Source organism: Camelina sativa, chromosome 7 (genome assembly GCF_030686135.1).
Source record: "Camelina sativa cultivar CO46 ecotype springtype chromosome 7, ASM3068613v1".
Classification (NCBI taxonomy): Eukaryota; Viridiplantae; Streptophyta; class Magnoliopsida; order Brassicales; family Brassicaceae; genus Camelina; species Camelina sativa.
In genome coordinates, this window is record NC_141886.1 from 14,128,138 (window position 1) to 14,149,392 (window position 21,255).

General features: G+C 37.9%; 1 protein-coding gene across 1 annotated transcript; it reads right to left on the bottom strand.

Moving 5' to 3' along the window:
* Window positions 1–19,945: 19,945 nt before the first annotated feature.
* Window positions 19,946–20,511, bottom strand: LOC147941184 (uncharacterized). Its single transcript, XM_087458413.1, has 2 exons — window positions 20,428–20,511; window positions 19,946–20,230 (listed from the first exon to the last, which is right to left on the bottom strand). Exons 1-2 carry the CDS (start codon window positions 20,509–20,511, stop codon window positions 19,946–19,948), a joined length of 369 nt encoding a protein of 122 aa, XP_087314539.1.
* Between the last annotated feature and the right edge of the window lie 744 nt (window positions 20,512–21,255).

Consider the following 21,255-nt stretch of genomic DNA (forward strand, 5'->3'; position numbering starts at 1 on the left):
TGAGAAAAAAAAAGTCAAGTAGTTACAAACGTGATTTTTGTGTTTCTTCGTTTGAACCAACTTATCTCTAACCTTCTGACGTTTGATTGAAGAAACTAGAATGTTATCCAAAAGTTGGTTTATTACTCATATCTATAAATCTTTTAAAAATAACTAGAATGTTTAGTGTCCTGAGTGTAATTACAATTTACCCTTTGGTTTTGTTTTTTGAATTTGAGTAAAAAATTAAAAAAAAATATACATCAGCAAATTAAAATACACATAAGATATGATTTAACACATCATTAAGCAGTTTTTTTTAGATCCACAGTTTTGTTTTCTCTTGTTTATATCAAAGAGAGGGAAAGTGAATAGTTTTAACTGTTCACAAACCGAGAAAATTTTTTTTATCGAAATCTCGTCTCTCGTCGCCAGCGATATACTGTCATTGTCCACTCTCTTGCCATCAATCTCCCGCCATCATCTCTCGCCGTCATATCTCGCCGTCTTTACTCGTTCTCTCTATCTTCGTCATCGCACTCTCTTTCTTCGTCGTCGCTCTCTCTCTCTCTCTTCGTCTTCTTCGTCTTCGTCTATCCGGTATGTGTCGACTGTTTAATTTCAAGTTTTCCGGCTGAATGTGGGTTTTTTCGATGATTTACGGCTGATTGTCGCCGTTGTTAATGACGACTGATTTGTTAGATTTATTCGATTCGATGGCTGATTTACTTTTTGTTTTATGTTGCGGCTCAGTTATTTTAGGGTTTACGACTGATTTGTTAGATTTATTCGATTCGATGGCTGATTTACTTTTTGTTTTATGTTGCGGCTCAGTTATTTTAGGGTTTACGGCTGATTTGTTAGATTTATTCGATTTGATGGCTGATTTACTTTTTGTTTTATGTTGCGGCTCAGTTATTTTAGGGTTTACGACTGATTTGTTAGATTTATTCGATTCGATGGCTGATTTACTTTTTTGTTTTATGTTGCGGCTCAGTTATTTTAGGGTTTACGGCTGATTTGTTAGATTTATTCGATTCGATGACTGATTTACTGTTTGTTTTATTTTGCGGCTGAGTTACGGCTGAGTTACGGCTGAGTTGTGACTGAGATATTTTGTGCTTTAGATCTGAGTTATGTGTTTGTGGCTGAGTTATGTTATGCTTTGTGTATGAGTTTGTTTTATATTATGGCTGATTTTGTTTTATGTTATGGCTGATTTATTTTATGATTTACTTATGAACTATAACAGATGTCGATGGTGAATATTTCTGAAGAACAAGCAAAGGATTACCCCCCTAGACTATTCGCTGAAGGAAACTCTAATATAGAGTGTAGAGATATTAATACCAATTTCAGGATGAAAGAATTCACTCAGATCAGGGAATCAATAGGACAGGATGCGTGGGAAAAAACGAAGGTTGTACATATTGGAATAATCTCTAATCTAGTTGATAGCCATTTCGTCTGGTCTGGTAAGGTTGTACATTTCCTACTATGTAACCAGTTAAGGGTACATAAGAAGGAGCTTTGGTTTGTGGTCGACGGTCAACCTATCAGGTTTGGGTTGAATGAATTTCATTATGTGACGGGGTTAAACATAGACCCAATGCCTACTTAACGGTTTGAACTTGAAGAGGAACACAAAGAGTTCTTCAGACTTTTGAAAGTGCCTGGTGGGGCAGGTCCAACGCTAGTTGAACTCAGGGAAGCATTAAAAGTGTGCCGGGGATGGGTTAACCTTGATCATCGAAATGGTTGGGGCTGTTGCTTCTTCAACACATTGGACTTTATGGTTTGCATCATAACTCTAGAATTCTATATGAAAGTCCTACCTACCAAAAGAAATAGAAATGTTTTTTACTTGAACTGATTCATAAAATCAGGTGCCTCATCGTAGATATCTGCTGCCATTTTAACACGTATACCCTGGATGTTTTGATCACAGATTCCATCGAAAGACACACCAAACTCTAGACATTCTATAAACTTTAAAGCGTACACACCACAATCACCAACCTGCACGTTTTGCAGGACCTTGGAGACTGTCCTCCTCCTGAAGGTAAACTGTTTGAAAGTAGGTGTACAAATTTCGTGAGGAACGTTCGCGTTCAGCATTGCTGGAATCATCCGCGTTCAGCATTTCGTTCGCGTTCAAGAGAGTTTTTGATGATGAAGCAATGGAGACGTATCCGTGGGGTCGGTCAACATTTGAATCTCTGGTTGGTTCTATAAAGATGTTGCACCCTACGGGAAAGTCGTACACCCTTAGTGGGTTTACACCCGTGTTACAAGCTTGAGCGTATGAGTCCATCAAATGCTTTGGAAAACGGTTTGGGGATGCAATAGCTGAACATGATGCCATACAGTTGCTTCGATGGGGTGGAAAACGTACACGTTCATCGCTGGAATCCATAATTGCAGGAGATATCAAAGCGTTTGGTGAGGTAAGGTTTTGATTGTGTTATGATAGACTGATAGTTACTGACTGAGTTATTGTTTAAATGATGGCTGAAATATGTATTATTAGTAGTTGAGTGATTGTTTAGTAATGGCTGAGTTATTATTTAGTATAGTAATTGCTGAGATATGGTTTAGTGAAGGCTGAGTTATGTTTCAAGTATGACTGAGTTATGTTCAAGATGGCAGAGTTATGGTTTAGTCGTGGATGAGTTATGGTTTAGTCATGGATGAGTTATGGTTTAGTGTTGGCTGAGTTAAAACTTACTGATGGGTTTCATAATCTCTTATGTTACAGCTGCGTGTGAGAAAAATGGTTACGAAGGAAAATGGCTGCGAGCTATTTCATTCGTGGCCAGATCAAGAAGACGACCCAGCAATTGATCGCCTGATCGAAGACATACATATGGATAAATTTGTTGTAGGTTTTTGGGATGTTAAGGGGAGTGATAAGAAGAAAAAGAAAAAGAAAGCTGAAGCAGTTGTTGAGTCTGAATCTCCTCCCGCAAAGAAGCGGAAAGTCCAGAAGATGAAAGTTTCCAACAGTCATGGTGGTGAAACTAGTGAAGGAGTTTCACAGGAGAGGAAGAAGAAAGGAAAAAAGGTAAGTGAGGAGGAAGAGGCTGGGGAAGATGAAGGAGTTGCAGAAGAGAGGAAGAAGAAAGGAAAAAAGGTAAGTGAGGAGGAAGATGCTGGGGAAGATGGGTCGATTAGAATTATGTACGAACAGATCTCTAAGTTAAATACAAGGTTTGATACCGTTGATACAAACATTGAAAATGTATAGGCGAATCTGGAGAAGAAGATGGATGAAAGGATTGAAACCAGGCTTGGATCTTTTGAGAAGGACCTCAAACTGATGAAAGAGCACGTGCTTTCAATGGATTCAGGGAAAACTGGTCAAAACACGACTGACCAGAGTTTAAATTTGGGACAAGAACTAAAAAATCCACCAAAAGTTCCGGTAATGTCTGATTTATCTTTGTTTTATGGCTGATTTTTCAGAATGTTTAGGCTGAGTTATTATAATTTTAATTGTCTTCGCTATGATATACATGAAAAGAACTCTTTGAATTCTCCAGCTTCTAAGAAACCAGCTGATACGAAAACACGGCCTTCCACGAGGAGAAATACCAAAGAGTTAGAGGCGTCAGAGAAGGCCAAAGAGTTAGAGGCGGTAGAGAAGGTAATGTTTGATTTATCTTTGTTTTATGGCTGATTTTTCAGAATGTTTAGGCTGAGTTATCATAATGTCTGATTTATCTTTGTTTTATGGCTGATTTTTCAGAATGTTTAGGCTGAGTTATCATAATTTTAATTGTCTTCGCTATGATATACAGGATTCTCTAGCTGCTAAGAAACCAGCTGATACGAAAACACGGCCTTACACGAGGAGAAATGCCAAAAAGTTAGAGGCGGCAGAGAAGGCCAAAGAGTTAGAGGCAGCAAAGAAGGCCAAAGAAGTAGCTGCGGCTGGAGACATTGAGGAAAAAAAAAGGTAGAGGTAGGCCGCGTAAAAATGCTACTGCTGCTGTTGTTAAGCCGTTGAAATTTGTACTACCTGGAGGTTTGAATAAGGGAGAAGCTGGTGCAGAAGCTGGTTCAAAAGCTGGTTCAGAAGCAGGTGATGATCTTTATGATATTACAGAAGAGTTTGTTGCTGAAGCCAACTCACTTGAACCTGAATTTGAGGATGATGTGGAGGAAAAGATTAGGCTTGGTAGAATCAAAGCTTTAAGGCTGGAGAATGTTAAGCTGTCCCCGGATGGAAGTTCATTGAATAAACTACAAGCTAAACAAGCGAGGATTTTCCCTTACATTGGAGACAACAGACTGACGTGCATGAGGAAGAACTGTTCACCTGGACCTAGAATATATGATCCTCTGGCGCCTGTTGATCCGGTCAAGTTGCAGAAACTTTTGGAGTTCCTAAAGAGCGCCGAGTATGACCCTTTAGACCCTTTTGCTTAACAAGTTAATAACAGCTTGTTAACATTATATTAACCTGTGTTTATTTGTTTGTTAGGAATGCTCCGTTAGGCGAAGGCGGAATCGAAATTGAATTCTATAGGCAGCTAATCACCGAACGAAAGGACTGGCCATTGAGGCCAGAAAAATATGGTACCTATGGGTGGCTTTCTGATGAAGTAAGTTTATCTGAATGTCTTAGTTATTGTTGTCGTTGTCTGACTTATATTACATTATGGCTGCGTTGTTGTTTACTACTCAGTTTTCTATTGTAGAACACATGGGCGCGTTTATGAGACTCCTTAGGTGTAGGTACAAACGAGATCCCTTCCCATTCCACAACAAACACATTGCGTTTATAGACCCGTGGTTCACCAGTGAAATGGTTCAGATTCATTATAAGATGTTCCAGATTAAACCCAAGTTTTTTACAATGACTGCCAATAGTTATGAAAATTTAGTTAAAGGTTTGATTCCATCAGATGAACCGACTAATTTGAAGTGGATAGAAGATGTGGATCACCTGTATATTGCTCCACAAACTGGAGGCGATCACTGGGTGGCGCTGCACGTGGATCTCATCAGAAGTCATATTGATTGCTATGATAGCATCGTGGGACAAGTATCCGAAGACAGCGAGCTTAGAATTCTGAATGCTTGTAGGGCGTTTACGCGGATGATTCCAGCAATTCTGAACGCGAACGTTCCTCACGAAATTCGTACACCTACTTTCAAACAGTTTACCTTCAGGAGGAGGACAGTCTCCAAGGTCCCGCAAAACATACAGGTTGGTGACTGTGGCGTGTACGCTTTAAAGTTTATAGAATGTCTAGTGCTTGGTGTGTCTTTCGATGGAATCTGTGATCAAAACATCTAGGGTATACGTGTTAAAATGGTAGAAGAAATCTACGATGAGGCACCTGATTTTATGAATCAGTTCAAGTAAAAAACATTTCTATTTCTTTTGGTAGGTAGGACTTGCACTTGGATATGTAAAAAAACATTTGGATTTTTATGGTAGGAATTGTACTTGGATATTGTAAAAATTTGGATTTCTTTTGGTAGGAATTGTACTTGGATAAGAAAGTCCTTTGTTTAGTATCTTTTCAATGTTACGGCTGAGTTATGTACTTCACATGGCTGAGTTATAATTAAATATTAAATAAACATATATGTTATGGCTGAGTTATATATTTCGAAAGGCTGAGTTATCTTCTTCGTACGGATTAGTGAGTTATGGCTGAGTTATGTAATTGGTACGACTTTGTTTGGTCTTTCGTGCCGTGCCTCGATATTACTAAAAGTGTTGTTGGGGTTTAGCAAACAATAATTCTGCTCAGATCCACACGCGTAATCAATTTATAAAGTTAGCTTTTTCACAATATATTATACAAAATAATTAAAAAATTGAACTCCAAATTCGAATAAAAAATCTAAAAATTCCGACAAAGTGACTAAGTGATGGCTGAGTTATTGACTTAGACGGCTGACTTATAAAATATTCGTAAATTTACATTATTATAACTCAACATTTAAATGTACAATTGAATTATGAATATTACAATTATTATAACTAATAAAAAGTAATAATTATAGGGAAAGATTGATTTTTACACATTCTCACCAAGAATGTGTAAAACATACAACACATGACGTTTAGGGGTTAGGGTTAGGGTTAGGGTTGGGGTTTAGGGTTTGAGATGTACGGTTCAGATGAGTAAACATTATTTGATTTTTGGTTTTGGTTCTAATGTGTTTTAATGTGTATGGTTTAAGGTGGTAATATGGATATACTAATATTATTACCATTTGAATATTTTTTAAACAAATCAAAATTTTTTTTGGTTATTTCCGGTTATATTAATATCTAACAATAAATAATCCAAAATATATTGTAATTAGGTAGATTAGCCTAATATAACCGAAATTAAGCCAAATATATCCGAAATTAACCAAACTTACCAATTCAAAAATATCAAATTGGAAAATTTATTTTATCGGTTCGGTTCGGTTTAGTCGGTTATTTAGTCATTCTAATTTGAGGGTTGGCTGAGATATCGTTTATGACGGCTGATCATGACTGAGTTATTAAAATAGATTGATAAAACACCACAACATAGAAAGTTCACAGATACTTGTTCAAGCTCTCAAACTTCTTCTCCAGCGCGTCATATTTCTTTTCCAAATACAAGATCATTTCTTCTTGAATCTCGATGCGCTTCTTGGATGCATCCAAGTCCTGCTTCATCTCATTCTTCTCCTCCTGAATAACCCTAAACTCTTCGCGCACTGCATCAGTCCACCACTTCCTGAAACCGCAGCCTTGACCGGGACCCTTACAAATATTACATAATTCATATTAGACTAAAAAAGAAGTCAGAAGCAGAACACAAAACTTAAAAATAAGAGTACAAAAATCTTTACATCTGTGATGTCATACGGACAACTGAAATAACGTTCTCCTCTCGTGGTAGGATCATTAGAAGTGGCAACGAGAAGCTCCGCACTGCAATTACACCCGATTGGTCTCGCCTCCGGATTTCGCCGTATCTCATTTTCATATTTATTTCATTACGATTCAGCTCCTACAGTTCCACAAACACAATATTAAGATAATACTTTGAGATTTCAGATAGTCCTGAGATCTACCTCAGCTAGTGCTTCAGAAGCAGTTTTCTCATCAGCCCTGGAGTTGTCGCCGTAGATATCTCTATTTGCCACCATCTTGACTCGATCTCGATTACTGAAGCAATAAATCACAACAAATCCCATAATTTATAAAACAATATATCGAACGACGTCGTTTGACAGTAATATACTTGAAGGCTGAGTTGTGTTCTTTACACGACTGACTTAGGATGGTCAGTTAAATTAACAACTATGTTATGGCTGACTTATGCAACGGCCATAATAGTGGTGTTACGGCTGAGTTATCCGACGGCCACCCTATTAATTTATTATATACCCGTTTGGGAATGCAAAAAGGGTTGTTGGGGAGACGCAAACAGTAATTATGTTTCTTGTTATCATCCATAAGCTTAATAAAATTATTTTAAACGATTTATTATTAAAAATAAATTCAAAAATTTGAATTCAACTTTTTCAATTTATTTTTATTTATTATTAAAACAAGGGGCCAGTAATTTGACTAAGTAGTGGCTGAGTTATTGACTTAAACGGCTGAGTTATGAGATATTTGTAAAATAAGGTTATTATAACTCAAAATTAAAATTTAGAATGGCAAAATGAATATTACTATTATTATAACCAATAAAAATAATAATTATAGACAAAAGAGTGATTTTTACACATTCTGATCAAAATGTGTCAAACATACCAAAACGAGTCGTTTAGGGGTTAGGGTTAGGGTTAGGGTTTAGAGTTTAGGGTTTAGTGTTTAGATGACGTAACATTATTTGTTTTTAATATAACAGTTTGGTTTTGGATTAAGGTGGTAATATGGATATACTAATATGAGTACCATTTTGAAATTAATCTTTAAAAAAATTTTAAAAATTTTTGAAAATTGTTTTGGTTATTTCCGGTTATGGGTCGGTTATATTAATATATCTAACAATAAATAACCCAAAATATATTGTAATTAGGTAGATTAGCCTAATATAACCGAAATTAAGCCGAATATATCCGAAATTAACCAAACAAACCAATTCAAAAATATCAAATTGGAAAATTTATTTTATCGGTTCGGTTTGGTTCAGTCGGTTATTTAGTCATTCTAATTTGAGGGTTGGCTGAGATATCGTTTATGACTGCTGAGTTATCTTTCCAGAATCGACAGTTACAATGAGAGGGAAAGTGAACAGTTTTTAAACCGCGAAAAAGAAAAAAAAAACTCTCTGTCCGTATCGTCGGCGAAATCTAAACCCTAATTCCGCCGGCGATAATCTGTCTTTTTCTACTCTCTCGCCGTCATCTCTCGCCGTCCTCGCTCGATATCCTCATTCGCTCTTTCTTCTCTTCGTCGTCGCTGTCTTGTTCGTTTCCGTCTAAGCCGTCTCATCTTAGAGTTCCGGTATGTGTCTTTCCTATTTATTTTTGAGTTACGGGTGATTGTCGCCGTCTTTGATGGCTGAGTTTGGACTGAGCTATCTTATGCTTTACGGCTGAGTTATGTATTTGTGGCGGAGTTATTATATGCATTGCGTTTGTCAGATGTTATGGCTGATTTATTTTATGCTTTACTATCAGATGGCTAAGGATATTTCTGAAGAACAAGCAAGGGATTACCCACCAAGACTTTGGCCAGAAATGAAGTCTATTCTACATACTAAACAAATTAACACCAATTTCACGATGTTAGAATTACCTCAGATTAGGGAATCAATAGGACACGATGCGTGAGAAAAAACGAAGGATGTACCTATTGGAATAATCTCTAAGCTAGTTGATAACCAATTCGTCTGGTCTGGTAAGGTTGTTCATTTCCTACTATGTAACCAGTTAAGGGTACATAAGAAGGAGCTTTGGTTTGTGATCGGCGGTCAACCTATCAGGTTTGGGTTGAATGAATTTCATTATGTGACGGGGTTAAACATAGACCCAATGCCTACTGAACGGTTTGAACTTGAAGAGGAACACAAAGAGTTCTTCAGACTTTTGAAAGTGCCTGGTGGGGCAGGTCCAACGCTAGTTGAACTCAGGGAAGCATTAAAAGTGTGCCGGGGATGGGTTCACCTTGATCATCGTAAATGGTTGGGGCTGTTGCTTCTTCAACACATTGGACTTTATGGTTTGCATCATAACTCTAGAATTCCATATGAAAGTGCCAAGAGAGTTTTTGATGATGAAGCAATGGAGATGTACCCGTGGGGTCGGTCAGCATTTGAATCTCTGGTTGATTCTATAAAGATGTTGCACCCTACGGGAAAGTCGTACACCCTTAGTGGGTTTACACCCGTGTTACAGGCTTGGGCGTATGAGTCCATCAAATGCTTTGGAGAACAGTTTGGGAATGCATCAAGTAATGATGGTGGCATACCGATGCTTCAATAGGGTGGAAACCGTACACGTTCTACGATGGTGTCGGTAATTGCTGAAGATATCTGGTTGAGTTATGGTTTAGTAACGGCTGAGTTATTATTTATTTACGGCTGAGTTATGGTTTAGTTATGGCTGAGTTATGTTTTAGTAACGGCTGATTTATGCTTTAGTGTTGGCTGAGTTATTATTCACTGATGGGTCTCATATTCTCTTATGTTACAGCTGCGTGTGACTAAAATGGTTATGAAGGATGATGTACGCGAGCTATTTCATACGTGGCCAGATCAAAAAGACGACCCAGCAGTTGATCGCCTTATCCAAGACATACATGAGGATAAGTCTGTTAAATGTTTTTGGGATGTTAAAGCAGCTGTTGATTCTGACTCTCCTCCCGCAAAGAAGCAGAAAGTTGATTCTGACTCTCCTCCCACAAAGAAGCAGAAAGTTGATTCTGACTTTCCTTCCGCAAAGAAGCAGAAAGTCAAGAAGGTGGTAGTTTCCAACAGTCAGGGTGGTGGATATGGTGAAGGAGCTGAACAGAAGGTGGTAACCATTTTCAACAGTCAGGGTGGTGGACCGGTTGGAACTCTCATTGAGTTGGTGTCTAATTTAACCTCAAGGTTTGACACCTTGGAAAAAAACATTGGAGATAGAATAGAAGAGAGGATGAATGAAAGGTTTGAAACAAGGTTTGTATCTGTTGAGAGAGATCTCAAGCAGATGAAAGAACACGTGCTTTCCTTGGGTGTTGGGCAAACTGGCCAAAACACTGTTGAAGACCTTCGGGATGAACTGTTGTCACAAAACACTTATAAAAAATTCAAAATAAAGAACCTGGTACCAAAAGGCGTTTGGGATGAACTGTTGTCACCAAAAAGTCCACCAGTACCAATAATTCCAGGAAAAATGCACCAAAACTACTCTGTCAACAGTCCTCCCGTAATGTCTTAATTATGTTAATGTTATGGCTGAGTTTCCAGAATGTTTAGGATGAGTTATCATTATCTTTAATTGTCTTCGCTATGTTATACAGGTAGTTGGCAGTGGTTTGGCTGGGGTCAGTAGGAATCTGAATAAAGAGTTTGATAAAGATGATCCTCTTAATTTCATTGAGAAGTCTCCAGCTGCTACGAAACCAATTCAACGGCATAACACGAGGAAAAATGCCAAAGATGAAAAGAAGGACAAAGAATTAGATGCAAAGAAGGCCAAAGATGAGGCGGCCGCTGCGAAGAAGATCAAAGAGTTGGCGGAAAAGAAGGCCAAAGATGAGGCGGCGGCTGCAAAGAAGGCCAACCCTAAGGCGGCGGCGGCTGCAAAGAAGGCCAACCCTAAGGCGGCGGCGGCTGCAAATAAGGCCAACCCTAAGGCGGCGGCTGCAAAGAAGGTCAAAGAGTTGGCGGAAAAGAATGTTGGAAATAATCCGCCAAAGAGAAGAGGTAGAAAAACTACTACGCCTAATCACGTCATTCAATTGCAATATGTAGAACCTGATTTGAATGAGGGAGTATCCGAAGCTGGTGCAAACGCTGGTGCTGACGCTGCTGACAGCAGTATATGTGATATGACAGCCGAGATTATGGCTGAAAACAATATCCTTGAACCTGAATCTGAGGATGATGAGGAGGAAAATATTAGGCTTGGTAGAATCAAAGCTTTAAGGCTGGAGAATGTTAAGTTGTCCTTGGATGGAAGTTCATTGAATAAACTAGAAGCTAAACAAGCGAGGATTTTCCCTTATATTGGAGACAACGGACTGACGTGCATGAGGAAGAACTGTTCACCTGGACCTGGAATATATGATCCTCTAGCACCTGTTGATCCGGTCAAGTTGCAGAAACTTTTGGAGTTCCTAAAGAGCGCCGAGTATGACCCTTTACGCCCTTGTTAATCACATCTTGTTAAAATTATATTAACCTGTTCTTATTTGTTTCTTAGGGATACACCATTAGGCAAGTCAACACCAAATATTGAATTCTATAGGACTCTCCTCATCGAAAGAAAGAACTGGCTGTCGGCTACATTTGGGTGGCTGTCTGATAAAGTAAGTTTAACTTGATGTCTGAGTTATTATGTTTACGGCTGAGATATAATACATAATGGCTGTGTTATTATGTTTACGGCTGAGATATAATACATAGTGGCTGAGTTATTACGTTTACGGCTGTGTTATATAATACATAATGACAGTAGGTGGCAGTGGTATGATTTGTTATTGTTTACGACTGACTTATATTACATTATGGCTGAGTTGTTATTTACTACTCAGTTTTCTGTTTTACAGCACATGGGCGCGTTTATGAGACTCCTCAGTATTAGGTACAAACGAGATCCCTTCCCATTCCAAAAAAAACGCATTGCGTTTATAGACCCGTGGTTCACCAGAACGATGATTCGTGATTATAAGATGTTCAATATGAAACCCAAGTTTTTCAAATTGACTGGCAATAGTTATGAAGATTTCGTTAAAGGTTTGATTCCACTAGATGAACCGACTAATTTGAAGTGGATAGAAGATGTGGATCACCTGTATATTATTCCACAAACTGGAGGCAATCACTGGGTGGCGCTGCACGTGGATCTCATCAGAAGGCATATTGATTGCTATGATAGCATCGTGGGACAAGTAACCGAAGACAGTGATAGAAAAATGCTGAATGCTTGTAGGGCGTTTACGCGGATGATTCAAGCAATGATGAACGAGAACGTTCCTCATGAAATTTGTACACCTACTACCAGTAAGTTCGGTTTCAGGAGGAAGAGTGCCTCTAAGGTCGCTCAAAACGTATAGGTTGGTGACTGTGGCGTGTACGCTTTAAAGTTTTTAGAATGTCTAGCGCTTGATGTGTCTTTCGATAGAATCTGTGATAAAAATATCCAGGCTATACGGGTTAAAATGGCAGCAGAAATCTTTGATGAGGCACCTGATATTATGAGTGAAGATTAAATAATGCATTATGTCCTTCGTTTCGTTTCTTTTGTTAGTATATGCATTATGTACTATGATATGTAAAACATTTGGATTTCTTTTGGTAGGAATTGTACTTGGATTTGTAATACTTTGACTTACCTACTTCACACGGCTGAGTTATGAAATATTTGTAAATTAAAATTATTATAACTCAAAATTAAAATATAGAATGAAGAAATGAATATTACAATCATAATAAGCAATAAAAAGTAATAATTATAGACAAATATTGATTTTTACACAATCTGATCAAAATATGTAAAACATTCAAAACATGACATTTAGGGGTTAGGGTTAGGGTTAATGTTAGGGTTAGGGTTAGGGTTGTTAGAGGTGTATGTTTCATATTTCCAACATTATGGGTTTAATATAACAGTTTGGTTTTGGTTATATTGTGTTTGGTTTAATTTGGATATACCAATATGATAACCATTTTTTAAATTTTAAAATTTTTTGACATTACTTTTCGGTTATTTCCGGTTATGTGTCGGTTAGACGAATATATAACCATAAATAACCCAAATGTTATCCAAATTAGTTCGATTAACTTAATATAACCGATAGCAAGCCGAATATAACCGTAATTATAAGAAAATACCAATACAACAATACCAAATGGGGTAAAATTAGTTTTCGGTTCGGTTTGGTTTGGTCGGTTATTTAGTCTTATAATTGTAGTAATGGCTTAGTTATACTTTATGACGGCCGAGTTATCGTTTAGGGTCTTCACAATAATATGAAAACGTATTTTTCTTTCATTCCTGTGTCTTTCGTTCTTTCAGATTCCTGATAAATTATCTAACTAAAAAATAACTCGATATCACAATAAGTGTTAGGAAAACGCGAAAAATCACTAATTCTGTGCCTGCTCAAATCAACATGCATAATAAATTCATAAAATGAGCTTTTTTATATTATGAATTCATAATTTATTATCAATTCATAATAAATTCATAAAATGAGATTTATTATGTATTTCACGCTTTTTAATTTTTTGTAAAAGTATTTGTCCGACAATCGAATATTCAAATTACTATAACTCAAATTTAAATTTGGAATGGAAATATGAATATTACTATCATTAAAACCAATAAAAAGGGACATTTTTAGAGTGATTTTTAGAATAGAGGGATATTCTAATTTTGAGTGTCGGCTGAGATATATTATTCAAATTTTGAGTGATGGCTGAGTTAACCAATTTTGTGGTTAACATAAATGAAATCAATAACGACTGATTTATATTAATATGAAAGTACAACATAAACGAAAAAAAAAAAAAAAACACAAAATCATAGTTCGCTACAAAATCAAAAGTACAATGAAAATCATTTTTTGAAACCGACGTCATCTGGGACAAATTCTTCAAACATATCGACCAAATCATTCCAGACTATGCTACTCAGCATCTCGGGTTTATTACCACCACCCGCCCATATACTCTTGAGTGCACGCATCTGGGATCTGAATAACGTTCTAGCCATCAAATTAAACTGCGACCAGATCGTCAAAGTATGCTTTGGATCCCACGTGTATTTACGCTACAATTAAAGGAAAGAAACGATAAGAGTATAGAATAATATCAATATGGTGTTTTGTTTTATTTATCTTACCGCGAGGAGGAGAAACCATCGTCTCTTAAAGTGGAAGGGAATCAAGCGGTACGTCGGCCACACATGGTGCCAGTTGTGTTGAAGTATTCCTCCAATCGCGATCGAGAGAACGTGAAGGAACTTGAACCACGTAACAGTGGTTTTGTCAACCCAGGAACCCACACCAGGGTTTAAAACCGGAATATTCTCCCGACCAGTGGCGCAAATGATCGCTTCGACATCTCCAAAAAAACTGTCCATATATGTGAGGAACAACTTCCATGTCGATAGGAAGATGTAACAGATAGACAGATCTGTGATTTATGAGAAGATAAAGAGAAACAATAGAAACGAAGAATGAAATGTAAGAGAGTCAGACATATGAATGAGAAGAATATAAAAGAAAAAACAATAGGAAAAACGAAAAGTCGCGTCTATTATTAGGTTAACTTATGGTTTCCCGCCAAAATATCGCTATACGGATGAGTTATAATATTTACGGGAAAACGAAAGGTCATGTAATGGCTGATTTATAGAGAGTAATGGCTGAGTTATCACAAGAAACAATTTGAAAGTAAATGAATGATATATATGATTTGAAGGCTGAGTTATAATATTTACGGGAAAACAAAAGGTCATCTCCCAAATAACTTTCTTGTACTCTGGTCCAACCAAATAATATACTATTATTCCATCTCTGTATATATACAAGTATTCCCGTTACTTTAGTATATTACCTCTCAACTACAAACTAGAATAAAATTATTGTTCACAACACTATGTCCGCTCGAGCACCCAAGATGCCGGATCTCCCCGACGACGTTTTCATAAAAATTGTTTCCCTTGTTGCAGAAGATGCTGCAGATTATGGTGGACGGTCCTCACTTGGTTCTATTTTAAGGGCTGGTCATAGGGGAAAAAATGCAGTATACAGTAAAGAAGTTCTAAAGACAGCTTCTATCTATTGGCTTTGTACTGATTCATCAGAAATCAACACATCCAATGCCCCTGATGGTGGGCTCCAAATTGAAGGGTGGTACAGGCCTTTCTTCGTCAAATGCTTTGACGCCGGCAACCCCATTGTCATTTACTACGAAGGGCTAAGGGTTGTGGCTGAGGATAGAGATATCCAGCGTGGGATTGATACTCTCAGTCGTATTGTGCCGGCCGATGTTTATGCCACCTTAGCATGTGGGGTACTAAGTATTTTCGTTTTTAAGAAGAAGAACATCACTCGGATCAACAATTGAATATTAATATTATTAGGTTAACTTATGGTTTCCAGCCAACAATTGAATATTAAAATTATTAGGTTAACTTATGGTTTCCCGCCAAAATATCGATTTACGGCTGAGTTATAACCATTACTGGAAAACGAAAGGTCATGTAACGGCTGAGTTATAGTGACTTATGGCTGAGTTATCACAAGAAACAATTTGAAAGTAAATGAATGATATATATGATTTGACGGCTGAGTTATCATATTTACGGGAAATCAAAATGTCTTATTCATGTTACGGCTGAGTTATAGTGAGTATGGCTGAGTTATCACAAGAAAAAATATGAAAGTAAATGATTGATATATATGACTTTACGACTGAGTTATAAAATTTACGGGAAAACGAAAGGTCACGTCGATTTATGTCATGGCTGAGTTATAGTGAGTTATAATCTTTAGTGGCTGATTTATCGTAATACCGGCTGAGTTATATTAATATGAAACATTACAAAAAGAAATAAAAAGAAAACAAGTTCAGAGTTCATAAAGAAGAAGACACGATATTACAATGTAATTCACTTCTAAAAACCGATTAAGAGGAGGAGGAACCATGAGCTTTTAGTTAATCCCAATCAAGAGGAGGAGGAACCACACACTGGTTGGCATCGGCCTCCGCAATCTCTCTCATCTCCTCTAACCTCTTGTGCTTTGTCGCTAAGTCGACAAGTTCTCCACCCAAGATTTGATTCAGTTGGGATAGTTGAGCGTCGATTAGTTCCACTTGATGCACGAGTACGGTCTTCTCTTCCTTCTTCTTCATATGCTCATCCATCATACGCAGAATTTCTGTGTAGCGACGCTTTGACTCCGCCTCGGCCGCGGCTCTTGTCTGAGAAAAGGCTTAAGACACGGCCAATAGTGATTCCTCTTCCCACTCGTAATCTGGGACTCTTGCTGGCGATATTGCTTCGTCTGCCTTGCATTTTTGGCCTCTACTGGAACCCTCTCCGTCCATAGCTCGGCTATCAAAATAAAAACAACCGTCACCAACTGATAGGTGCAATGATCGGAAAATATGCAATAAATTGAGAGGGGATGGAGAGGAGACTTACATATGCAATGATCGAAGGATATATTGATATTGGTTGTAGAGGAGATTTGTAGGTGCAATATATTGTGAGCGGAGAAGAAGGAAACAATACAATGAGTAAGAAACCGAAACGATACAATGAATTAAGAGAATATAAAGGAAAAACAATAGGAAAACGAAAGGTCACATCGATTATTATGTTAACTTATGGTTTCCCGCCAAAATATTGCTTAACGGCTGAGTTATATTTTACGGGAAAACGAAATGTCTCGTATATTCATGTGATGGATGAGTTATAGTAAGTGATGGCTGAAATATATATATGACTTGACGGCTGAGTTAACAATAAAATTATTAGTCTATTTATTATGACTTAAAATATACTTCCTCTGTATGAGAATACATGATGTTTTAGAATTTAATTTTGTATCGAAAAGGATGATTTTCTTAGTGTATTTGATGCATTTTTATTTTCAAAATCAAATAACTATTTAATTATTTTGCTTTTACGATACTTAACTATTAAATGTATACATGCAATACAATTAAATGACCAGGTCAAATGGTAGAAAAGAAAAGGAAACACACGATTAAATACCTTGTAGTACATCATTTATTGTTTTGAATTAACAATAATACAACATTAATTGTTTTCTTAATCCTGGTGAAAATCCTAAAACATCATGTATTCTAATACAGAGGGAGTATATATGACTTAACAATAAAATTATTAGTCTATTTATTACCTCTCAACTACAAATAGAACCAAGTGTCTGAGTTATAATATTCCCGTTATTAGTCTATTACCTCTCAACTACAAACTAGAATAAAATTATTTTTTACAACACTATGTCCGCTCTAGCACCCAAGATGCCGGATCTCCCCGACGACGTTTTCATAAAAATCATTTCCCTTGTTGCAGAATATGCTGCAGATTATGGTGGATGGTCCTCACTTGGTTCTATTTTAAGGGCTGGTCGTAGGGGGGAAAATGCAGTATACAGTAAAGAAGTTCTAAAGACAACTGTTATCTATTGCCTTTGTACTGATCCCTCATCAGAAATCAACACATCCGAAGCCCCTGATGGTGGCCTCCAAATTGAAGGGCGGCACAGCCCTTTCTTCGTCAGATGCTTTGAGGCCGGCAACCCCTTTGCCATTTACTTTGAAGGGCTAAGGGTTGTGGCTGAGGATAGAGATATCCAGCGTGGGATTGATATTCTCAGTCGTATTGTACCGGCCGATGCTTATGCCACCTTAGCATGTGGGGTACTAAGTATTTGTCAAGGGAATGAGGTTACGGCCGTCCATTACCTCCAGCTGTTTGATGCAAATCATTATCCTCTGATGTCTTCGGATGCCATGTTAACCGGTAATGATTTTCTGTTTGATTTATCTCGTTATAAGACGGCCCAAAAAAACTCATACTCAGCCACCCATCGCTATCCTGACAGCCCGCCACTCCCTAAACCCGCTTGTGCTGTGATGTGTTGTTTGGATTATGGTTTCCATTCTCTCTGCTATGGAGACTATGAAATCATGTGCAAAAACTGTTACCTTCTATGGTTGTCCCTCAAAGTCTCTGAGATCCTTTAGGGTTTTCAGCAGTGATTTCCAGTTTTACCTTATCAATTCGTGACTCTAATTTCTGTTTATTTTAAAATAATTATTTTCCATTTCTTCGTCTAGTTTCCCATCTTTTTCATGTATTAAACGTCCCTTTTTTCTTCGGCTAATTCTATGTATCCACCTTTCATGCTTCCACATTTTAATATCTACTCTCACTTTGAGGCTGAGTTATAATATTTACGGGAAAACGAAAGGTCACGTCGATTCATGTGACGGCTGAGTTATAGTGAATAACAGATGAGTTATTAAAATGAACAATCTATATGGCTGAGTTATCAAAAGAAAGGTTGCGTCTATTATTAGGTTAACTTGCCAAAATATTGCTTAACGGCTGAGTTATAGCTTTACGGGAAAACGAAAGATATAGTCGATTTATGTCATGGCTGAGTTATAGTGAGTTATGACTGAGTTATCAAAAGAAACAATATGAAAACAAACGACTGATTTATACGACTGATATGAAAACAAACAATATGAAAATTCTATATATTCACCTTTCATGCTTCCACATTTTAGTATCTACTCTCACTTTGAGGCTGAGTTATAGTTTTACGGAAACACGAAAGGTCACGTCGATTCATGTGACGGCTAAGTTATAGTGAATAACGGATGAGTTATCAAAATGAACAATCTATATGGCTGAGTTATCAAAAAGAACGGCGTTTCATTAAATGTGTTGCACGGTCTTTTATAGTTTTACGGAAACACGAAAGGTCACGTCGATTCATGTGACGGCTGAGTTATAGTGAATAACGGATGAGTTATCAAAATGAACAATCTATATGGTATCAAAAAGAACGGCGTTTCATTAAATGTGTTGCACGGTCTTTTATAGTTATTCTCGGGACAAAGCGGAAATTTCGCTGCAGTCTGATTGGTGGACTCAGCGGCGGTTACCTCCCATGACTCTATATAAATAGGGTTGAAGGTTGGGGGAATAAAACATTCTAACTTCCACAAATTTAAGAAATAGAAGGATGACAGCCGCATCCGGCAATTGGGAGCCGGAAAATCCCATCCCACAAGAGGTAGGAGAGACGTCCCGATCTCTTGAGGTTGCTCCAAACTCAAATACTGTCGACCCCGCGGTGTCTCCCCTTCAGCTAGAACTCCGAGAGTACCAAGCTCGGCGAAAGAGGATGGGCGCGTATATTCGGGCGCTTCGGCTGAAACTTGACCAACTCCATCGTTTTTACCGTTTAGAGGGAACCATTCAAGTCCTGGAAGACCTTATCGTCGAAGGTTACTTTTTGGCACACTGGCGAATAGTCCGTCTACTTGATGAGGAGAAGGCGTGCAAAGAACTAGTCGATCGGATGGATGTACCCGATCTTCCGGGAGGCAATCGTGAACCCCTGGGGGAAACCGCCTTCCCGTTCGTGACGGATGTCTGGGCCTATCGAGCTTGCTTGACTAGGTTAATCCGATACGTCAATTTCCTGGAGTCTTTGGGTCAAGCCTTCCGCGAGCGCCATCTTCGGGTTATAGTGAGTTATGACTGAGTTATCAAAAAAAACAATATGAAAACAAACGACTGGTTTATAATATTTACGGATTCATGTGATGGCTGAGTTATAGTTATCAAAATAAAGGTCGCGTCTATTGTTAGGTTAACTTATGGTTTCCCGCCAAAATATTGCTTAACGGCTGAGTTATAGTTTAACGGGATTCATGTTATGACTGAGTTATGGTGAGTTATGGCTGAGTTATCAAAAGAAACAATATGAAAGTAAACTACTGATTATATAGCTGAGTTATATTTTATGACGGCTGAGTTACCGTGAAACGGGACGAAATGTGTCGTCGATTCATGTTATGCTTGACAGCTGAGTTATTACACAAAATAAAATAAATCTCCCTAACTAGAGAGCACAAGTTTTCGCATTGTGCCCAACTTGCTTACATCGCGAACATGTGTGTTGCTTCCTAGGGCGTTTATTTTCAATGGCAACTTCCAAAGATGATTTAATCCTACGCTTCTTTGGCCTTCCTGGCTGGTTCACAACAATCGGAGGCAAGCACTTCTGATTTTCCACAACTTAAGGAGCAGGGAATGATTCATCTGGAGGCATGATGGAACCAGCCCATCCGTTAACCAAATTGACACTCCTAAATTTCGTATCACACATGGATATACGAGACACATCCATATGCTCTGCAGCTGCGATTGCATGGATGCATGGTATTTTCTCGTGTTCGAAACGACGGCATGTGCAAATTTTTATTTCTAAATTTACAACATGAATAGATGATCCATATTTCACTTGCACACGTACAGCATCAATCGTTTGTACCTCCATAAGTCTTGCTGCAGTGACACGGTCCTAGTAGGGAGTAGAACAAAAACAAAACGTTTTAGGCTGAGTTATGAAAACTATTACGGCTGAGTTATTGAAACAACAATGGCTGAGTTATGAAAACTATAATGGTAATGGCTGAGATAAGGAGACAATAACGGCTGAGATATTGTAACTGTTATGACTGAGTTATCAACATTGATGACTGACTTATGTTAACTTACCTGTAACAGTTTCTCAACACCTCGAGTGAGCGTTGTTAGCTGTGATTTTGCATCCTCTCTCCGTTCAGAAAACCATCTGGTCATCATATCCTGTATCGATTCTATAAGTCGAACTATGGGAAGACTTCTAGCATTTGACAGTGCATTGTTCATTGATTCTGCAATATTCGTTGTCATTAAATTGTACCTTTCACCCGGGAAATGAACACGCGCCCACATTCGGACACCAGCTCGTTGGAGGTATCCATGTAGTTCGGGATGACGTGCTTCAATCTCATTGAAAGCCTCATTAAAATCAGTTAGCCTAAAACACTTTGCCGCTTTTTTCACCAGAGGGAACAAATGTTTTCCTTTGAACTTCACCAAGATGCTCTTATATAAATGGTAAGTGCAAATTCCACGCGAAGCCAACAGATACACTTGACCAATCGCTTTCCCTATTGACTTATGTCTGTCGGAGATTATCGCAAAATCCTTTTCGTCTGGAATGGCAACTTTGAGTTGTGTAAAGAACCAACGCCAAGACTCATCATTTTCAGTGTCAACAACAGCGAAAGCTAATGGGAAAATTTGAAAGTTACCATCCTGAGCTAGGACTGTTAGAAGCGTCCCTTTGTAACTACCATGGAGAAACGTTCCGTCGACAACAACAACTTTGCGCATGAAAGCAAACCCATCAATACTCGCACCAAAAGCAATAAAAACATATTTGAATCTATCTTCATCACCTATTTGAAGACGCGTGACTGTACCCGGATTTTCCCTTTTTAACTTGTATACGTAAGAAGGCAACTCGCTAAAACTTTCCTCAGGAGTTCCCTGATCGAT